The following is a 16,815-nucleotide window of genomic DNA, read 5'->3' as shown; positions in this document are numbered from 1 at the left end:
CGTCCTTCTGTTGATCAACGGGAAGCATATTCTCCCCGGGTTCTTAAGAAGTGGCAACGGACAAGTCACGAGTTCCACGCCAAAGTCGAGAAGGACGTGTGCTGCCTCACATGGCAACGTGGGGCTTAAAAGCGTAGGTTTCAATTACGATTTTTCTCCTCGCTACAGGACCTAAAAGCTCACCCCCCTAAATTAAAATGAGAGCACAAAGGAAAGTGATAATCGAAGATTTGAAACCATGATCTCGCAGTTGTTCGTGCTCTCTCAGAGAGGCGATAGCATCGTCTTCCGTGACTGTTAAGTCTCTCTTTACCCTCTTCATCTTTGCGCTAGCTGCTTTTCTCTTTTAATTCTCAAATATTAATAAAATTAGCTATTAATTAAGATTATTCAATTGTTTCTGATGGAACTAGAGTGGAAGATGATGATGAAGAAGTGATAATTAATGTTTGATATTAGTTACCAAAGAATCCAGTGGTAATGAAATCGTGTGAGGTCTCCAGTTTTTGAACCAAAGGAACAAATAAAAATGTTTGATTTTAGTTGTGCAGGGTGGATATACCTAGGAAGAAGTTGGGAGCTTTATAGTTGAAGATATAATTAATGTTCTTGAACCAACATGCAGATCGTGGTGAAGTGCCCAAAGCAACTGCTGAAATATTTTTCCGCAAAGTTAAGTTTTGGAAAGAGGATGAAGAAGGGGACGCTCCACCTGTCTTTGTAGGTATTTTCTTACCAAATACTAATATTAAGTATGCTTAATCTATATATTTGTATATGTGACCATGCATTCTAGGATGAGATTAGCTTCTTCTTATTATTATTATTATTTAAATTAGTTTCTGCTATTTCTATTTTTCGCACACTAGATATCTAACATCTGTAATACTTGCCATGGCATCTCCTAGAATTTTGTTTACTGATGACCGATGACTAATGATATGCTACTGCCTACTAGTATGGCAGAGACTGGTTGAGAAATCTGGCTCGTTTTGCCCTGTATTCCTTTTTCGAGAAAATTGATGCTGTTGTTCAAATGGGGAAGAATCAATTATACTAATTAATAACTAGTATTAATGATTATGGCTAGAGTGGTTGTTGTTCATACGTACTAAAATGTAGTATTCCTAACAATCATTATGTCCTGATAGTGATCCTACAGCCATGTTAAGGAAGATACCCTATCAAGTATTATTTTCAGAGATATTAGTTAATTTATGATTGAATGTTTATTTTCTTTCTCCAGCACATGCTAAAATCATCTTTGCTTATCTTTGTCATTGATAGAATGTGGATGGTGTGAACTACTTTCATGTGAAGGTTGCTGGGTTGCTATTTGTTGCAACAACAAGAGTTAATATCTCACCTTCACTTGTTCTGGAATTTCTTCAAAGAAATGCACGTGTAATCAAAGATTACCTTGGTGTTCTCAATGAAGAGTCACTGCGCAAAAATTTTGTGCTCGTGTATGAGCTGCTGGATGAAATGATTGTAAGTGTTTTTTTTTTGTTCAATAAGAGACCTAGAAAAGGATGCCACTAGAGGTAGAACAGATGGTGCAGAAACGAAATTGAAGTCACAAATGGATGGCTTGGATAGTTAGATGCTTGGCCGAGTTTAGATGCTTAGTGCATTGCCATTATCTAACTAATGCTGATAATATTTGAAAGTCATTCCCAATACCAATTTTCTGTTTCTATCACTTTTCTGAATATTTCAAACCCATTGAATGTTGCCCCTCCTAGTCAATTTTTTTTTTTTTTTAATATTAAGACCAATTGTTCTCCATAATTTGATATTTGCCCATTTCATGATTCAAAATAACCAACCCATCTCATAATTGCTTATGCTTATATCTATACTCTTAAAAACTTTAAAGTTCGATACCTCAAAACTCAAGTTACAATTAACATACAATTAAGGCGAATTTTGCTATTATTGCAGTGATTCCTCTCTACAATTGCTCAACTTAATTTCTTTTTTATCCATTCTCTTTATTATTCCTTACTTTTTCTTTTCATTCTATTCCATAATTAAAGTTGATAATTTTAATTTATAGGTTTTTTATTAAAATTGATATTTAAAATAGATGGATGAAAATTTTGATGGAAATTTTTATTAATTTTTAACAACTTGTATTTTATTCTTGTAAATATATGCATGTGTAAATTGCGAAATTTTAAAACTTTTCATAAAATTTTAAGTTATTACTTTTGTAATTATGTTTATGTTTGAATTGTAAATTAATAAAATTTTAAGTTAGTAAAATTAAGAAGTTAACATCATGAGTAAAGCTAAAATTACTTATGCGTATTTTATGGAAAATGGGTTCTCAAAATTTAGAAGTTATTATTTTAACTCAAATTGAGAGTGACTACTCATTTGTCACAATAGGGAAAAAAATTATAAGATTTTCGCCCCCTTAACGCTAATTCCTAGTTCCGCCACTACCTTCATGGCCATCTTTTAATATCAGTGTGTTGGATTGGGAAAGCATAATGTATTGGAGAATTTCTGTCCCTATGCACAGAAACTCAACAATGTTTTTCCTCTGTTCTTATATATGACTAGACAAATGACATTAGCAGGAAAATATGTTTTGAAGATTTTTTCTTTTTTTGAAACATCCTTTCCCTATTATCAGATATTTCTAGCAGCAGTAAGGAAAATTTATCTAAGCAACGCATCGTCAATTAATGTCAAAAGTTTGTTGCTAGACTAATAGACTCAGTTTCATAATTCTTACTTTGCAAGTTGTAAAATTTTTCTTATTGCAATGCTTGAGTTATATGTATGATTTTTTACTTGAAATGTTTTCCATAATAATCTGATAAATTGTTGTTCCTTGTAAACTGTACATTCTGATTTGAGTAATTTGTTCCAGGATTTTGGTTATGTTCAAACAACATCAACTGAGGTTCTGAAATCCTTTGTATTTAATGAGCCAATCATGATTGATGCTGCATGTTTGCCCAGCCTTGGTCCTGCTTCCATCTTTGTGGTATTGATTATAAGCAATTACATACTGGTGCACTCTTTTTTAATTGGCTTACATATTTAATTAAATTTGTAAATTTTCTTGCTGCAGCAAGGGGCCAAAAGAATGCCTGCAACAGCTGTAACCAAATCTGTTTTAGCCAATGAACCTCGTGGCAGGAATAGAGAGGAAATTTTTGTAGATGTAATCGAGAAAATAAGTGTCACATTCAGCGCTAGTGTGAGTGTTTAAGAAACATCGTAATTATTAAAAAAAATGTTAATGAGTGCTACATTATCTATAGTCACACTTCTCAGACAATCCATTGGCAAAAAGTGTTAAATTAACACAACCCCCCCCCCCCCCCCCCCAAAAAAAAAAAAAAAGTAATAATAATAATAATAAAAAATAAAGTAATAAATAAATCCATCATTTTCATTCATTTCAGCCTTTTTTTTATCTTATTAATTTAATGTTGGGCATACAGGGATACATACTTACTTCTGAGATTGATGGCACGATCCAAATGAAGAGTTACCTTACTGGCAACCCTGAGATTCGGCTTGCTTTAAATGAAGAACTAAGTATAGGAAGAGGTGGAAGGTCAATCCATGGTATGCCTATAATCTATAGTATTTTTTTTTTTTTTTTGACCCTTGGAACATTGTGATGGCTTCTGGCTCTTGGTTTTGCACTACCGGTGAGAGTGAGGCACATTCTTTATTTGAAGTGTCAAGCCATATCTTTCACCATCTTACAGTTTAAGACAGCCTTTTGCAGGGGATGCTTATTTAACAATTACCACCCTCTGCTTGCATTTTGATTTTTCACTCTTATTTGTAGAAGACAGTATATGATGTAGTTCAAAACAATTGTGAGTGTTGACTGGTTTGCATTGTCTGTATACTGAAAAGAAAGTTTCTAAGATTATTTTCTAACTTGTCACTTCCTCAATGCATGAAAATTGCTGTGCTGCTTTCTGCAACAGACTACGGTAGTTCATCTGGAGCAGGGACACTGATTCTGGACAATTGTAATTTCCATGAATCAGTACATCTTGATAGTTTTGACATTGACAGGACTTTGGCTATGGTGCGTGTCAATTGGATGGTTCAATATATTTGGTGTATTTCTTCTAATATGCCTTTCACTTACCTGACAACTTTATTGAGACTGTAGTACTTCTCTCTGACAGGTAGCGCCAGATGGTGAATTTTCTGTCATGAACTACCGAATGACTCAAGAGTTTAGACCTCCATTCCGAATTAATGCATTAATTGAAGAAGTGGGATCCAAGAAGGTGACTAAAGCTTACTTGAGTTTGCAATTCTAAGGGCTCCTTAGAACTTCAAACCAACCACACTGTTAGGGTTAAGGAACCCTAACACAGAATTATAAGAGAAGTAGAGAAAATTAGAGAAGAGAGAGAGAGAAGAGAGAGAGAGAATAGAGAGATAGTTGAGAGAAAATTGAGAATTATTATTTCTGTGATAATTCTTGAATGAATCTACAGATTAGCTTGTTGAGAATTTATATCTCAACTCAGTAACTACTTTCTCTAAAGTCAAACATAGCAGTTACCAATTCTGTTACAGAATCAGTTATACACTCTAGCTCCTTTCCCGCCAATATTCCCCTTCCTATTACTATTATACTTTCTTCTATAGTATGTAACAATACCCCTTCCTTCAGCACTTTCTTGTCCCCAAGAAAGTGGCTGTTCTGGAAATTGAGCAGTGATAAAACTTCTATCCTCCTAGGTGGCATCCTCTTCAGGCAATTGAAACCACTTGATAAGTCCTTGTTCCACCTTCTGATCTCCCCTGGAAACCACTCTGGTCTGTAATACCTTCTCAGGAAAAACTACAAACTGATCTTCTTGCAGAATAGGCAATTCAGAAATTGAAGTGATCCCCTCACCAATCCTTCTTTTCAACATTGAAACATGAAAAACGGGATGAATTGTAGAAGAAGATGGCAATTGTAACTTGTAAGCCACCTTGCCCATTCTAGCAATTACTTGAAATGGCCCATAAAACTTAGCAGATAATTTCAAATTCTGCCTCAGTGCCACTGAGGTTTGCCTATAAGGTTGCAATCTCAGATATACCCAATCTCCAACAGAAAATTCCCTTTCAGATCGGCCCTTGTCAGCTTGCTGCTTCATCCTATTCTGAGCCTGTTGCAAATTGGCCTGGAGAAGAGAACTAAGCTGCTGTCTGTCATGGATGAAGGTATCTACAGCTCCTACCTTCACACCATCAAAAGGAAACATAGGCAAGAATTGAGGGGCATACCCATATAGAGCCTCAAAAGGTGACATTCTGATGGCACTATGGAATGAAGAATTATACCACCACTCTGCTAGGGATAACCAGTCCACCCATTTTGCAGGTTTCAAGTGAACCATATATCTTAAATAGGTTTCAATACACCGATTCACCCTTTCAGTTTGACCATCTGATTGAGGGTGATAGGCTGAACTCATAGCCAATTTAACCCCCAAACACTTGAATAATTCCTGCCAGAATAGACTTGTGAAGACTTTATCTCTGTCTGAAGTAATTACTTGAGGAACCCCATGAAGTTTAAAGACAGTATCCAGAAAAACATGAGCTACTGATGCTGCTGTATAAGGATGGGACAGAGAGATAAAGTGTGCCACCTTTGTTAATCTACAAACTACTACCAGAATAGTGTCTTTACCTCTTGACTTTGGGAGACCCTCAATAAAATCCATAGAAATTTCTTGCCAAGCTTGGGAAGGAATGGGAAGAGGCTGTAACTTCCCTGGATAAGGGCATGTTTCACCCTTACATTTTGCACATACATCACAAGACTTTACCCATTCCATCACTTCTTTCAACATACCAGGCCAAAAGAAATACCTCTTCAATCTCAAATAAGTGACATTAACCCCTGAATGGCCTCCCACAGCAGAATTGTGATAAGTTTGCAATAAGGTATGCTTCAAAGTTGTAGAATTCCCTACATACAGCCTATGGTTGTAATATAGGACACCATTCTTCAACTGATAACCTGCAACAGCATTATGGTCCAAAGAGAGCTTCTGAATTAACTCTCTAACTTTATCATCCCCTTCATAACTTTCCACCAATTGCTGCATCCAAGCAGGAACTACCACAGATTGAATAACACAAGAATGAAAGTCTGCAGGCCTCCTTGACAATGCATCTGCCACTTTATTTTCAATTCCCTTCCTATACAGTATCTTATAGTTCAACCCCAACAATTTAGAAATACCCTTCTGCTGCAAATTAGTATGTAACCTCTGCTCAAGTAAGTATTTTATACTTTCATGATCAGTTTTAATAAAGAACTGACCCTGTTCTAGGTAATGCCTCCATTTACTCACTGCAAAAGTGATAGCTAGCAATTCCTTCTCATACACAGATAAAGCCTCACTCTTAGGCCCAAAAGCCTTAGAAATGAAGGCAATAGGATGCCCTTGCTGTTGCAACACTGCTCCCATTCCCCTATTACTAGCATCTGTCTCAATTACAAATGGCTTAGAAAAATCTGGCAGAGCTAAAACTGGAGCTGTAGACATTAATTCCCTAAGCTTCTCAAAAGCCTTTTGAGCAATAGCATTCCAGTGAAATGAATCCTTCTTTAATAGATCAGTTAGAGGCTGACAAATAACCCCATAATTTTTGATAAATTTCCTATAATAGCCTGTAAGTCCCAAAAAACTCCTGAGATCCTTGACTGAATTAGGAACAGGCCAGTTTACCATAGCAGCAATCTTTTTTGGATCAGTAGCAACCCCCTATCTTGAGATGATATGCCCAAGATATTCAATTTCAGTTTGCCCAAAGAAACATTTAGATTGTTTAGCAAAAAGATGTTGGGCCTGCAGCACCTCAAACACTTGTCCCAAATGCTCCAAATGACTCTCCATATCCCTACTATAAACCAAGATATCATCAAAAAATACCAGTACAAATTTCCTTAAGAAAGGTTGGAAAATGTGATTCATTATGGCCTGAAATGTAGCAGGGGCATTAGTGAGCCCAAAAGGCATCACTTTAAATTCAAAACGCCCATGGTGTGTCCTAAAAGCAGTCTTAGGAATATCATCCTCCTTCATCCTTATTTGATGGTAACTAGCCCTCAAATCTATCTTAGAAAAGATCACAGCCCCATGCAATTCATCTAGCAAATCATCAATAATAGGGATTGGAAACTTATCCTTAACTGTCAAGTCATTAAGTCTCCTATAGTCAACACAAAATCTCCATGTCCCATCTTTCTTCTTCACTAAAAGAACAAGAGAAGAATAGGGGCTAGTGCTAGGTTGAATGATGGAAGAGGAGAGCATATCTTTTATCAATGTTTCAATCTCTGTCTTCTGGTAATGGGGGTATCTGTAAGGCCTAATAGTAACAGGCTGAGCATCATGCTTTAGAGGAATAGCATGATTGTGACTTCTAAAAGGTGGTAACCCTTGAGGCTCTTCAAAAATGCTGCTATATTTCTGGAGTAATTGTTGCAATCTCTCATCACACCCAAAATTGGAAGTAGCTGATAGCAAGTAGTGGTCAGAATGCATAACACAGAATAAAGGAGTCTGAAAATCCTTACCATCTTTCCTCAATATATTGGCAGAATACCAAAGCCCAGACTGCAGCTTACCCTCTCCAATGCCATGCAAAACTACAGATCTTCCTTCAACGGTAATAGTAATTGTTGATGCCTCAAAGTCAAATAGTACTGGATTATGCTTCTTTAACCAATCCACTCCTAATATCATATCAAAACCCCCTAATTCCAGAATTTTCAAATCAAAATTAAACTCATTATTGTCCATTTTCCATTTAAATTGCTGACATTGTAAATCACACCCTAACTTCCTCCCATCTGCCACTGTAATAGCAGTGTGTGGTGTTGAAACCAACTCCAATTTCAATTCTTTAGCTATTCTTTTGTCAAGGAAACTGGTGGTACTACCACTGTCAATTAATATCACCAATTGCCTGTTTTTATGAAGCCCCAACATCCTTATTGTATCAATGCCATGGCTACCTTCCAGTGCATGAACTGACAGAGTGTTGTCTTCCATATTTTCCCTTTCCTCCATCTCCATTCCTGCTTCAAACCACTCCTCTTCACCTCCATCATCATCCTTCTCCACGGAACAAATTGCATTTAATGATTTCTGCTTACATTGATGCCCTGGAAAATACTTGTCCCCACATCTGTAACATGGTTTAGGCTGATTCTTAACAGGATTTGAAAAAGAATTTGTTGGTTTATATACTGAAGATAAAGTAGAAACAGGCAGTGGATTGGGTGAGTTGGTACTGGAATGAGTTTTAATTGTTGTAGGGTTGGATTTGTCAAAATTTGGTGGTCTTGGAGGGTTTTGATAGGTCTGATATGGCTTGGCATACTGGCTTGGGTAATTAGTTTGATATGGAGTTAAAGGGGCAGTAGATTGGCTTCTAAAAGGTTTGGAAAAATTGCTTGTATTCTTAGGCTTTTTACTGACTTCCAACACTTGTTCTTGAAGCCTAGCTACTTCTATAGCCTGAGATAAGGAAACAGGCTTCATCATTCTAACAACCAACCTAATTTCATCCTTTAAACCCCCCATAAAAGCAGACAGAAAATAAGATTCACCTAATTCAGGCATTAATCTCTCAATTCTTATTCTTAATTCCTCAAATTCATCTTGATATTCCTCTAAAGATCCCTCCTGCCTCAGTTTCATAAAACCCTCTACTAAATCCTCTAGCCCTTCATCCCCAAATCTGCTACAAATTCCTTTCTCAAATTCTTCCCAAGAATGTACTCCACCCCTATTCCAATTATGGAACCATGCATCAGCCCTATCCACAAAAAACAAGCTCGCTATTGATACCTTTTGATCAATAGGAACCTTATAGATCTCAAAATATTTTTCACACCTTCTCAACCAAGCCCTAGGTTCTTTCCCATCAAAAGTAACCAACTCTATCTTGGGCAAAATCTGTGGCATACCTTCCATAAAAGAAAATTTTCCAAGGTTATTAGGGTTACCTATATTCTTTAAATTCTGGATCCTTGTAGGGTTAGGTAATAAACCCATCCCATTTCCCAAAACTGACTAAAATCCAACATTTTCAGATCTACTTCCACCTTCCCCAGAATTACTAACTTGATTACTCCTTCCAGCACTCATGTAGGCTCGCAATTCCTCCAAGATAACATTCTGACCCTCAGTTTTCTTCATCATATCTTCTTTAAATTCCTTCAGATCTCCAGCAGTTCTTGAAGCCACTTCTTGCAGATTCCGAGAAACTTCTTGCAAATTCCTCACTTGTTCTTCCAGCTCAGCAATCTTCACCATCTCTGGACTCACTACAACTGATCTAGTCATATTTCTGACTTCCAGGAACCAAATACCCACTGATTCTTGGATCTGATAGCTCTGATACCAAATGTTAGGGTTAAGGAACCCTAACAGAGAATTATAAGAGAAGTAGAGAAAATTAGAGAAGAGAGAGAGAGAAGAGAGAGAGAGAATAGAGAGATAGTTGAGAGAAAATTGAGAATTATTATTATTTCTGTGGTAATTCTTGAATGAATTAAAATTAAGTATTATTTTTTAAATTTAAATTTATTTTATTAAAATTAAATTAAATTAAGTATCAATAAAAAATTAATCTGTTGTTATTTTTATTATGTCTTAGTTTATATATATATATATATATATATATATATATGGCAATGTCAATATCATGAGATCACGTACCAGATCTTGCAAAGATTTATATACTTTTTTGTTTACGGAAAATGTTGCCCGCGATGCGAGACTTGTCTCGCAATTTGTAAACAAGTTTTGGAAACGACGCCGTTGCAGTTGCCGTGCATGCACATGCCATCAGTGATATTGTTCAGATAGTGTACTACTTCTTGATTAAAAAAAAAAAAAAAAAACAAGATAGAGAATTACTTGCAGTGTTATCTCTCACCATTATATAAAATTATTTTTTACATTATAAAAAAAAATTCTATTACTTTTCAAGAAAGAGTCATATTTTTATATATATTGAGAATATTTATATTTAATCAACTTATTTTTATATATGTTTTTTAAAAATTTTCAAAAGAGAAGGAAGAGGTTATTTAAGCCTAATTAATGGGCATTATTTCTTTTTTTTTTATTAATAAGCATCAAAAATCAATTTAGAGACCAATATTACAGCATTATAAAGAAAGCAGCCTTCTTAAATAAGCAAGACAAAATCAAGTAGGCTGAAATAAATAAATAAATAAATTCCAATAAAAAAAAAAGAATGATCTATAGGTGAAACTAGGGGTGGTCATTATGCGTTCTGGCCATTTTGATTCAAAATGTAGAGGACTTAAAAATGAATAATAGAATTATTCTCAATTTTAATTTAATTTTAATATATTTAGATGTTAATTTTTTAATGAAAATTAATTTTAATTCAGAATCATATAAATCTATATCATTCATTCCGATTTCAATCGAATTTAAGATTAATCTATATTTGCAAAATTATTGAAATTATCTTAACTTTTGTTTTTATGTAATTGTGGTTATATGAAAATTTCTCTAATTATGAATACTTTGTTTTGTTGAAAAATAACTGTAAAATATTTTATTTTATATTTTTTATTATTAATTTTAATATTAAAATAATAATATGTATTTTATATTATGCATGTATAAATATTTTTAAATTATAGTTTAGAAAATAATTTCTACTTTTTAAAAGGAAATTTATTGTCACGACCCAACCTATGGGCCGGACTGACAATAGGACCTGGGCCAGCCTAAAACCCCCGAGACCCGTAGTAAGCCTAACTATTCCTTAACTCAACTCTAAGGCCCATTTGGGCCCAATTTCAAGAATTTAACCGGACAGAGTTCGGCCATAAAATGAACATTTTAACGGGGAGTTTTTGACTCACCCGACCTGTAAATATAATATATAATCAATTGGGGAGCTCAGCGCACCCTCCACATACTCATAACAATCATAAAAATAAATGGGAGCTCAACTCCCTCATCCAATCCAACATACATGCATATACTAATAAGTTTACAAGTTCAACATGGTACTTATATTACAAACCCAAATCAAATGAATATTTATAAAACATGCGGAATTCTATGAGTTAATAGAATTACACAACATTAATATACAACCTGCGAAGGAGAAAGCAGGTTAACCACAACAAAAATCCTATTGTAGCCTGAAAAATAATGAACATGAGTGAGCGTTCGACTCATAGAGTAAAATATCAATTTTAACCATGATCTCTATAACTATCTAAAGCTAATGCAACTTGTAGAGTGAAATGCAATATCGGCAATATTTTCACATCATAACAGCAAAAAGGTAATTTGGAGCACTCACACACCCAGTAATGTCAAATCATAAATATATGGGAGCTGATCTCCTATACAGCTTTCTTTAATCCAACCTGTGCCAGCGAATAACTCAAGCCGTGTCTACCCCGAAGGACCAGATTCTAGCGAAGATTTCAAGCCGTGTCTACCCGTCCTGTCCATATCCAACATTATACCACACGCACGCCAACGCATGCACACTGTTCCAAATTACCACAAACACATCCATGTCACTTTAACAATTGTGAATGCAACATAAAATATGTCTAAAGTTTAACTACATAGACATATACATATAAGTGATGCATGGGCATGCCTGAACATATAATAATATCGAAATTACAATTAAAATTAATATTTTACTCACAGACTTGATAGCAGTCACTGTGGCGACTGGGTGGAAGAAGAAGGCTGTCCCAGCTCACCTGACAATTTTATTACAATTATTTAATATAATTGACTCAATGCGAATCAAGAAAAGACCAAATACTTCCTAAGTCGTGCCGAAAATCCGGTAAAGTCTCCCTTATACCTATGACATACCCAACCTGTAAATGGGTTTAAAACACACTTCTATATCTACCAATCATACACCCACAATTCAATCATATCACACAGCCCCTCCTGAGCCCATCCAAACAGTCATCAATCACAATATGTAAAATTACAATTTAGTCATTATAATTGACCCTTTTTACAAAAACTACTCAAATAAACTCTAAAAATTCTAAAACTTTTGCCCCATGGTTCTTAGCAATATTACTAGACTATTGCAAAAAGAATCATAATTTTCTGAGCTACCACGAATATTTTATGGATTTTTAATCTCATTTAAGCACTAGAAAATTATGAAAAAAGTAAGGTTCGGGTTTACCTATGCCGATTTTGACTCCGAGGATGTGCTCGGGATGTCTGACAATGGTGGGATAGCCCAAATCTCGATTCAATTCGGAGACTTTTTCGGTAGCCGGTCTGTTTGGCCAGAAATTCACAGACCCGAACAACTGTCAGATTTTCGCCAATTGAAGGTACCTACACGAAGCCCACAACACGGGGGTTAGTGTATAATTTTTACGGAATTTTCTAAGCTCATTTAATGCTCGGAAAAACACTACGAAGTTTCGTGGGACCCATCGAAAAACGGTGTCGAAAAATTTTGAAATTTATATTGCCGCGAAGCTCTCGATGACTGGAGTGCTCTGGTACTCTTGGTTTTCTCGTGGGGTTCATGGTTTGCGAGAAATCTAGCTCAAAAATCAAAATGGGCTAAAACTTTTCGGACAAAAATTGGACAAATCGCTCAATGAATTTTTGTGTTCTTGGTGTCTATGGAAAGCTCTCAATGTGTAAATGGTGTTTGACACAAGACCCGACCCAATCAGTGGCCGGATCGGCCGAATTTTGGTCGGGAAGGTGAAGTGTCAGCAGCAGGAGGCGTCGCGCTTTCCGGCCACTGGAAGACGGCCGATCAGGGGGAGGCACGGGCGTGGCCGGTGAGGTGGGGAGGTAGGGGAGGCGGAGGCGTGGCCTGGGGGTGAGGGAGGAGAGAGAAAACGGGAGAGAGAGAGAGAAGAAGAGGAAATGTGCGCAGGAAGAAAAAGAAGAAGAAGAAGAAGGAACTGGCCCGATTCGACCGGTCCGATCCTGTTCGATTCGGTCAATCCGATTCGGTCTTGTTCGATTCGGCTGGTTCGATTCAGGATATTCGAAATTGAATTTTTACTCTGTCTTGGGACTAAAAACGAGGCCCAAAAATTTCAAAAAAATTCTAGAAAACTCAGAAAAATTCGTAGACTCCAAATATATTTTTAGTTTTGCCACGTGGTCTTTAAATTAATTTTTAAAAATCAACAAATTTTTTTATTTTTGGGAAATCAAACCCGATTTCTAAAATCCGAAAAATTTCAAATAATTTTCTAAAATTTAAATAAAATTAAAATATTAATATTACTCACAAAATAATAAATTTAAAAATTTGGGTGTGTTATATTTATTTTCATAAAAATTAAATTAATTTTTTATTAAAAAACATTTTTTATTGATTAATTTTTTAAATAATTTAATAGATAAAAAATTAAAAAAATTTTGAAAAATATATATTTTTTTACAAAATAAATAGATTGGAAAATAAATAAGGATGGCCTAACTTTTGACAAAAAGAAGTCTATGTGTGTGGCTTGTGTTAATTTAGGATTATGATTTTGAATGTTGTTTTGTGGTAAAAAGACACGAAATGGCTTTGTAATAAAAAAAAAAAAAAGCGTACGAAAAAGTGCTTTTCAAAATGTGCTAATTAGAAAATATAAGGGTTTGTTTGTTATTCAATTGGATTAAAAAAATAATTTTTTAATAATATTTCTTTAATATTATTAAAATTAATTTAAAATTTTATATAATATTTATATTTTTAACAATAATTTTAATAATAATATAAGCCTGTGAAAATTTAAATTTAAAATACTAATTAGAGTTAATTATTAAAATATATAGAGCTTATAAAAAGCACATCTATGCACGCACTCTCCTTAGCCTCACACCCTCACCCCTTCCTAAAAGGAATCTCATCGTACCCTCACCATATCCAGCCGTAGATCTCTGTTTTTCTTGTCTTCAAACCTCTCTCTCCCTCTCTATAAACTTCTGTATCATCTTCAACAAATTAACACTTGAACCGAAGAAGAACAACTGGCAAACATGTTCAAATCTCCAGACCTCCCGGATTGTTTGTATCAAAACCAACCAGTTCTAATCTCCCCTTCTATCCCTACCCCAAACCATTCTCTATATCTCTCCAATCTTGATGATCAAAAGTTCCTTAGATTCTCCATTAAATATCTCTACCTTTTCAAAAAATCTGTGAGCTCAGATATCTTGAAATATTCACTCTCTAAAGTTCTCGTGGAGTACTACCCATTAGCCGGGAGGTTGAGAACCACCAAAGAAGACGATCAGAAGCTTGAAGTAGATTGCAATGGAGAAGGTGCGGTCTTTGCTGAAGCTTTCATGGATATCACAGCTGAACAGTTTCTTGAACTTTCTAGCAAACCAAACAGGTCTTGGAGAAAGCTTTTGTATAGAGTGGAAGCCCAGAGCTTCTTGGATATTCCTCCTCTTGTCGTTCAGGTAACCTTCTTTTAATTTCTTCAGGACTTCCTCACATAATCAGTACCACTAATCCGCAAGATTCATTAGAATGTTTACCAATTTACTTAATCCTATATTAATTTAATTAAGTAGTAGTTAATAAATTAAGTTTTGGTTAATCTATTTAATCCTTGAAATTTTCAGCAGATTCCCAATTAGCTCAGTGCTCCATTAATACATCCTCCGACGTTACCACTTATATATATATATATATATATAAGCGAAAGTTTCCCAGTTGTTCAGTGTGATCTTTCTCTCTCGAACATGCATCCTGGGGAAAGTGACGTTGTCAAGGCAACAGGAAACCTTTTACTTTTTTTTTTTTTTAAATACCAAGAAGGAAAAGAAAATGAATTCGACCTGGAACTGAGAGGTGGAGCTCCCAGAACGGCGTCGTTTTTACCCAACGATGCCGTTTACCTTTCCTGGCCCATTCTCCAGGAAATGCGTGGCCATAGATGATCTTAGGGTTCATCTCAATCTCCTTTTTTCTTTTTCGAATTTTCTCCTTAAAAAGGGCTTTTGCTCGATATATATATATAAATATTTATATATATAAATGTTTATTTATTTATTTTTAATTTATTATTCCATTTCTACCATTTGCAGGTAACGAATCTGCGGTGCGGAGGAATGATAATAAGCACAGGAGTTAATCACTGCGTATGTGACGGTATAGGCACATCCCAGTTCTTGCAGGCATGGACCCACTTCACCACAAAACCGAATCATGATCTTCCAATCGTGCCGTTTCATTCCCGATACGTGTTAAAACCCCGAAATCCCCTACAAGTTACCTTCACTCATCCTAGTTATGTCAGAACTGCGGACACTGAACCACAACCGGCCTTGTGCCTTAACCACTATTTACAGTCTCAGCCACTGGTGCCCGCTTCCTTAACCTTTAGCACGTCTCATATCCTCCACCTCAAGAGGCAGTGCGTGCCCTCACTCAAGTGTACCACCTTCGAAATACTGGCATCACACGCGTGGCGCTGTTGGGTTAGATCACTGGACTTGCCATCTGCCCTCAACGTCAAGCTCCTTTTCTCAGTTAACGTCAGGAAAAAGTTAATCCCAGAAATACCACCAGGGTATTATGGCAATGGATTCGTCCTTGGGTGTGCTCAGACCTATGTTAAGGATTTGGTCTCTAGTACTTTGCATCATGGGGTGAAGTTGGTTCAACATGCTAAATCTTGTTTAAGCGATGATTATGTGAGGTCAATGATTGATTTCTTGGAGGATAAAACCGTAAAAACTGACCTTTCGGCAAGTTTGGTCATCTCTCAGTGGTCAAAATTAGGATTAGAGGATTTGGATTTTGGAGAAGGGAAGCCATTGCATATGGGGCCTTTGACTAGTGACATTTACTGCTTGTTTTTGCCGGTTATTGGCGATGATGAAGCGGTCACCGTGCTCGTGTCGCTGCCAGAGAGTGCGGTTGTGAAGTTTGAGCATTATATGAAGGAGGATTTTTGGGATAAAGAAGCCAATGATAATGGGTATCATCTAGAAGAAAATGGATTGATTTGATTAATTATGCCATATAATTGTGTTTTTTTCTCCTTAATAATCATTCTACTTAATATAAGAACCATTTATGATGGGATCAAACTACTGTGTCATGTATTGTCAAAGTGAATTTGGCTGACTCAATGTTTTCTACAACTTCTTCTGCTCTTCGTTTATATTTTTTTTAAATTTCTCCCTTGTTTGATTGGGTAACTTGACAATATTTAAACCAAGTAAGCTTTCATTTTTATTGTTAATTTTCATGAAAATGTCATGTAGGGATAGGAGGGGTATGTATTATCATCTTATGGTTATCGAAGATTTATAATTTACCTTTAAAAAACTTTGGTAATAATTAGTGAAATTCAAATTAAAAATAGAATGTATCAAAAGTTAAATTATTAACTATTGAACCATTTTCCATGAGTTTCGTAAAGATTATTTTTAATTTTATATAAAATAAATAAAAATCTGAGCTTTGATTTAATCGCAATGAAAACAATCGTCTTTATAAGCAGAGCTTTTAAGAATTTCTTAATAATCTAACAATGGCTTAAGATTAATTAGCTAATTATGTTGATTAATAAGTGTAATTACTTATTTTATGAGTGTATCGCGTAATTTTAGACATCAATTCCATAATGTATAAAAAGAAAATTAATAATATGCTTTAATTTATTTTAATTTAAAGGACAAATGTTGTTCATTCCAGTTACAGGTGTTGCCAACCCCAACTGAGGGTAAAGCCAGTGGACTGTGGAGAGGCAACTGGCAAGGAAAACATTAATTAGGC

General features: G+C 35.4%; 2 protein-coding genes across 3 annotated transcripts; both read left to right on the top strand.

The window, feature by feature from the left end:
* The first annotated feature begins 49 nt into the window (after positions 1-49).
* LOC110658632 (AP-4 complex subunit mu) lies at positions 50-4,334 on the top strand. Of its 2 annotated transcripts, XR_009141867.1 has the most exons (9): positions 50-296; positions 626-720; positions 1,288-1,491; positions 2,885-3,001; positions 3,089-3,217; positions 3,465-3,591; positions 3,748-3,851; positions 3,966-4,069; positions 4,173-4,190. XR_009141867.1 is itself a non-coding variant. In XM_058130819.1 (8 exons), exons 1-8 carry the CDS (start codon positions 239-241, stop codon positions 4,308-4,310), a joined length of 972 nt encoding a protein of 323 aa, XP_057986802.1. In that variant the 5' UTR covers positions 50-238; the 3' UTR covers positions 4,311-4,334. The 2 variants fall into 2 exon arrangements, 1 of the variants encoding a protein (XP_057986802.1); XM_058130819.1 differs by lacking the exon at positions 3,748-3,851 and having other exon boundaries at positions 4,173-4,334.
* Positions 4,335-13,888: 9,554 nt separating this feature from the next.
* Positions 13,889-16,182, top strand: LOC110658631 (alcohol acyltransferase 9). The gene is made up of 2 exons (XM_058130818.1): positions 13,889-14,491; positions 15,122-16,182. The coding sequence occupies exons 1-2, from the start codon at positions 14,058-14,060 to the stop codon at positions 16,041-16,043; spliced, it is 1,356 nt and encodes a 451-aa protein (XP_057986801.1). The 5' UTR covers positions 13,889-14,057; the 3' UTR covers positions 16,044-16,182.
* Positions 16,183-16,815: the final 633 nt, after the last annotated feature.

Source organism: Hevea brasiliensis, chromosome 12, assembly GCF_030052815.1.
Source record: "Hevea brasiliensis isolate MT/VB/25A 57/8 chromosome 12, ASM3005281v1, whole genome shotgun sequence".
In the NCBI taxonomy this organism is placed as follows: Eukaryota; Viridiplantae; Streptophyta; class Magnoliopsida; order Malpighiales; family Euphorbiaceae; genus Hevea; species Hevea brasiliensis.
This window is presented reverse-complemented; position numbering and strand designations above follow the sequence as displayed.

Coding starts and splice junctions, on each gene's coding strand:
- LOC110658631 (XM_058130818.1), top strand. CDS start 14,058: ATGTTCAAATCTCCAGACCTCCCGGATTGTTTGTATCAAAACCAACCA. Junction 14,492..15,121: donor CCTCTTGTCGTTCAGGTAAC/CTTCTTTTAATT, acceptor TTTGCAGGTAAC/GAATCTGCGGTGCGGAGGAA.
- LOC110658632 (XM_058130819.1), top strand. CDS start 239: ATGATCTCGCAGTTGTTCGTGCTCTCTCAGAGAGGCGATAGCATCGTC. Junction 721..1,287: donor GGGACGCTCCACCTGTCTTT/GTAGGTATTTTC, acceptor TGTCATTGATAG/AATGTGGATGGTGTGAACTA. Junction 3,002..3,088: donor GTCCTGCTTCCATCTTTGTG/GTATTGATTATA, acceptor TTCTTGCTGCAG/CAAGGGGCCAAAAGAATGCC.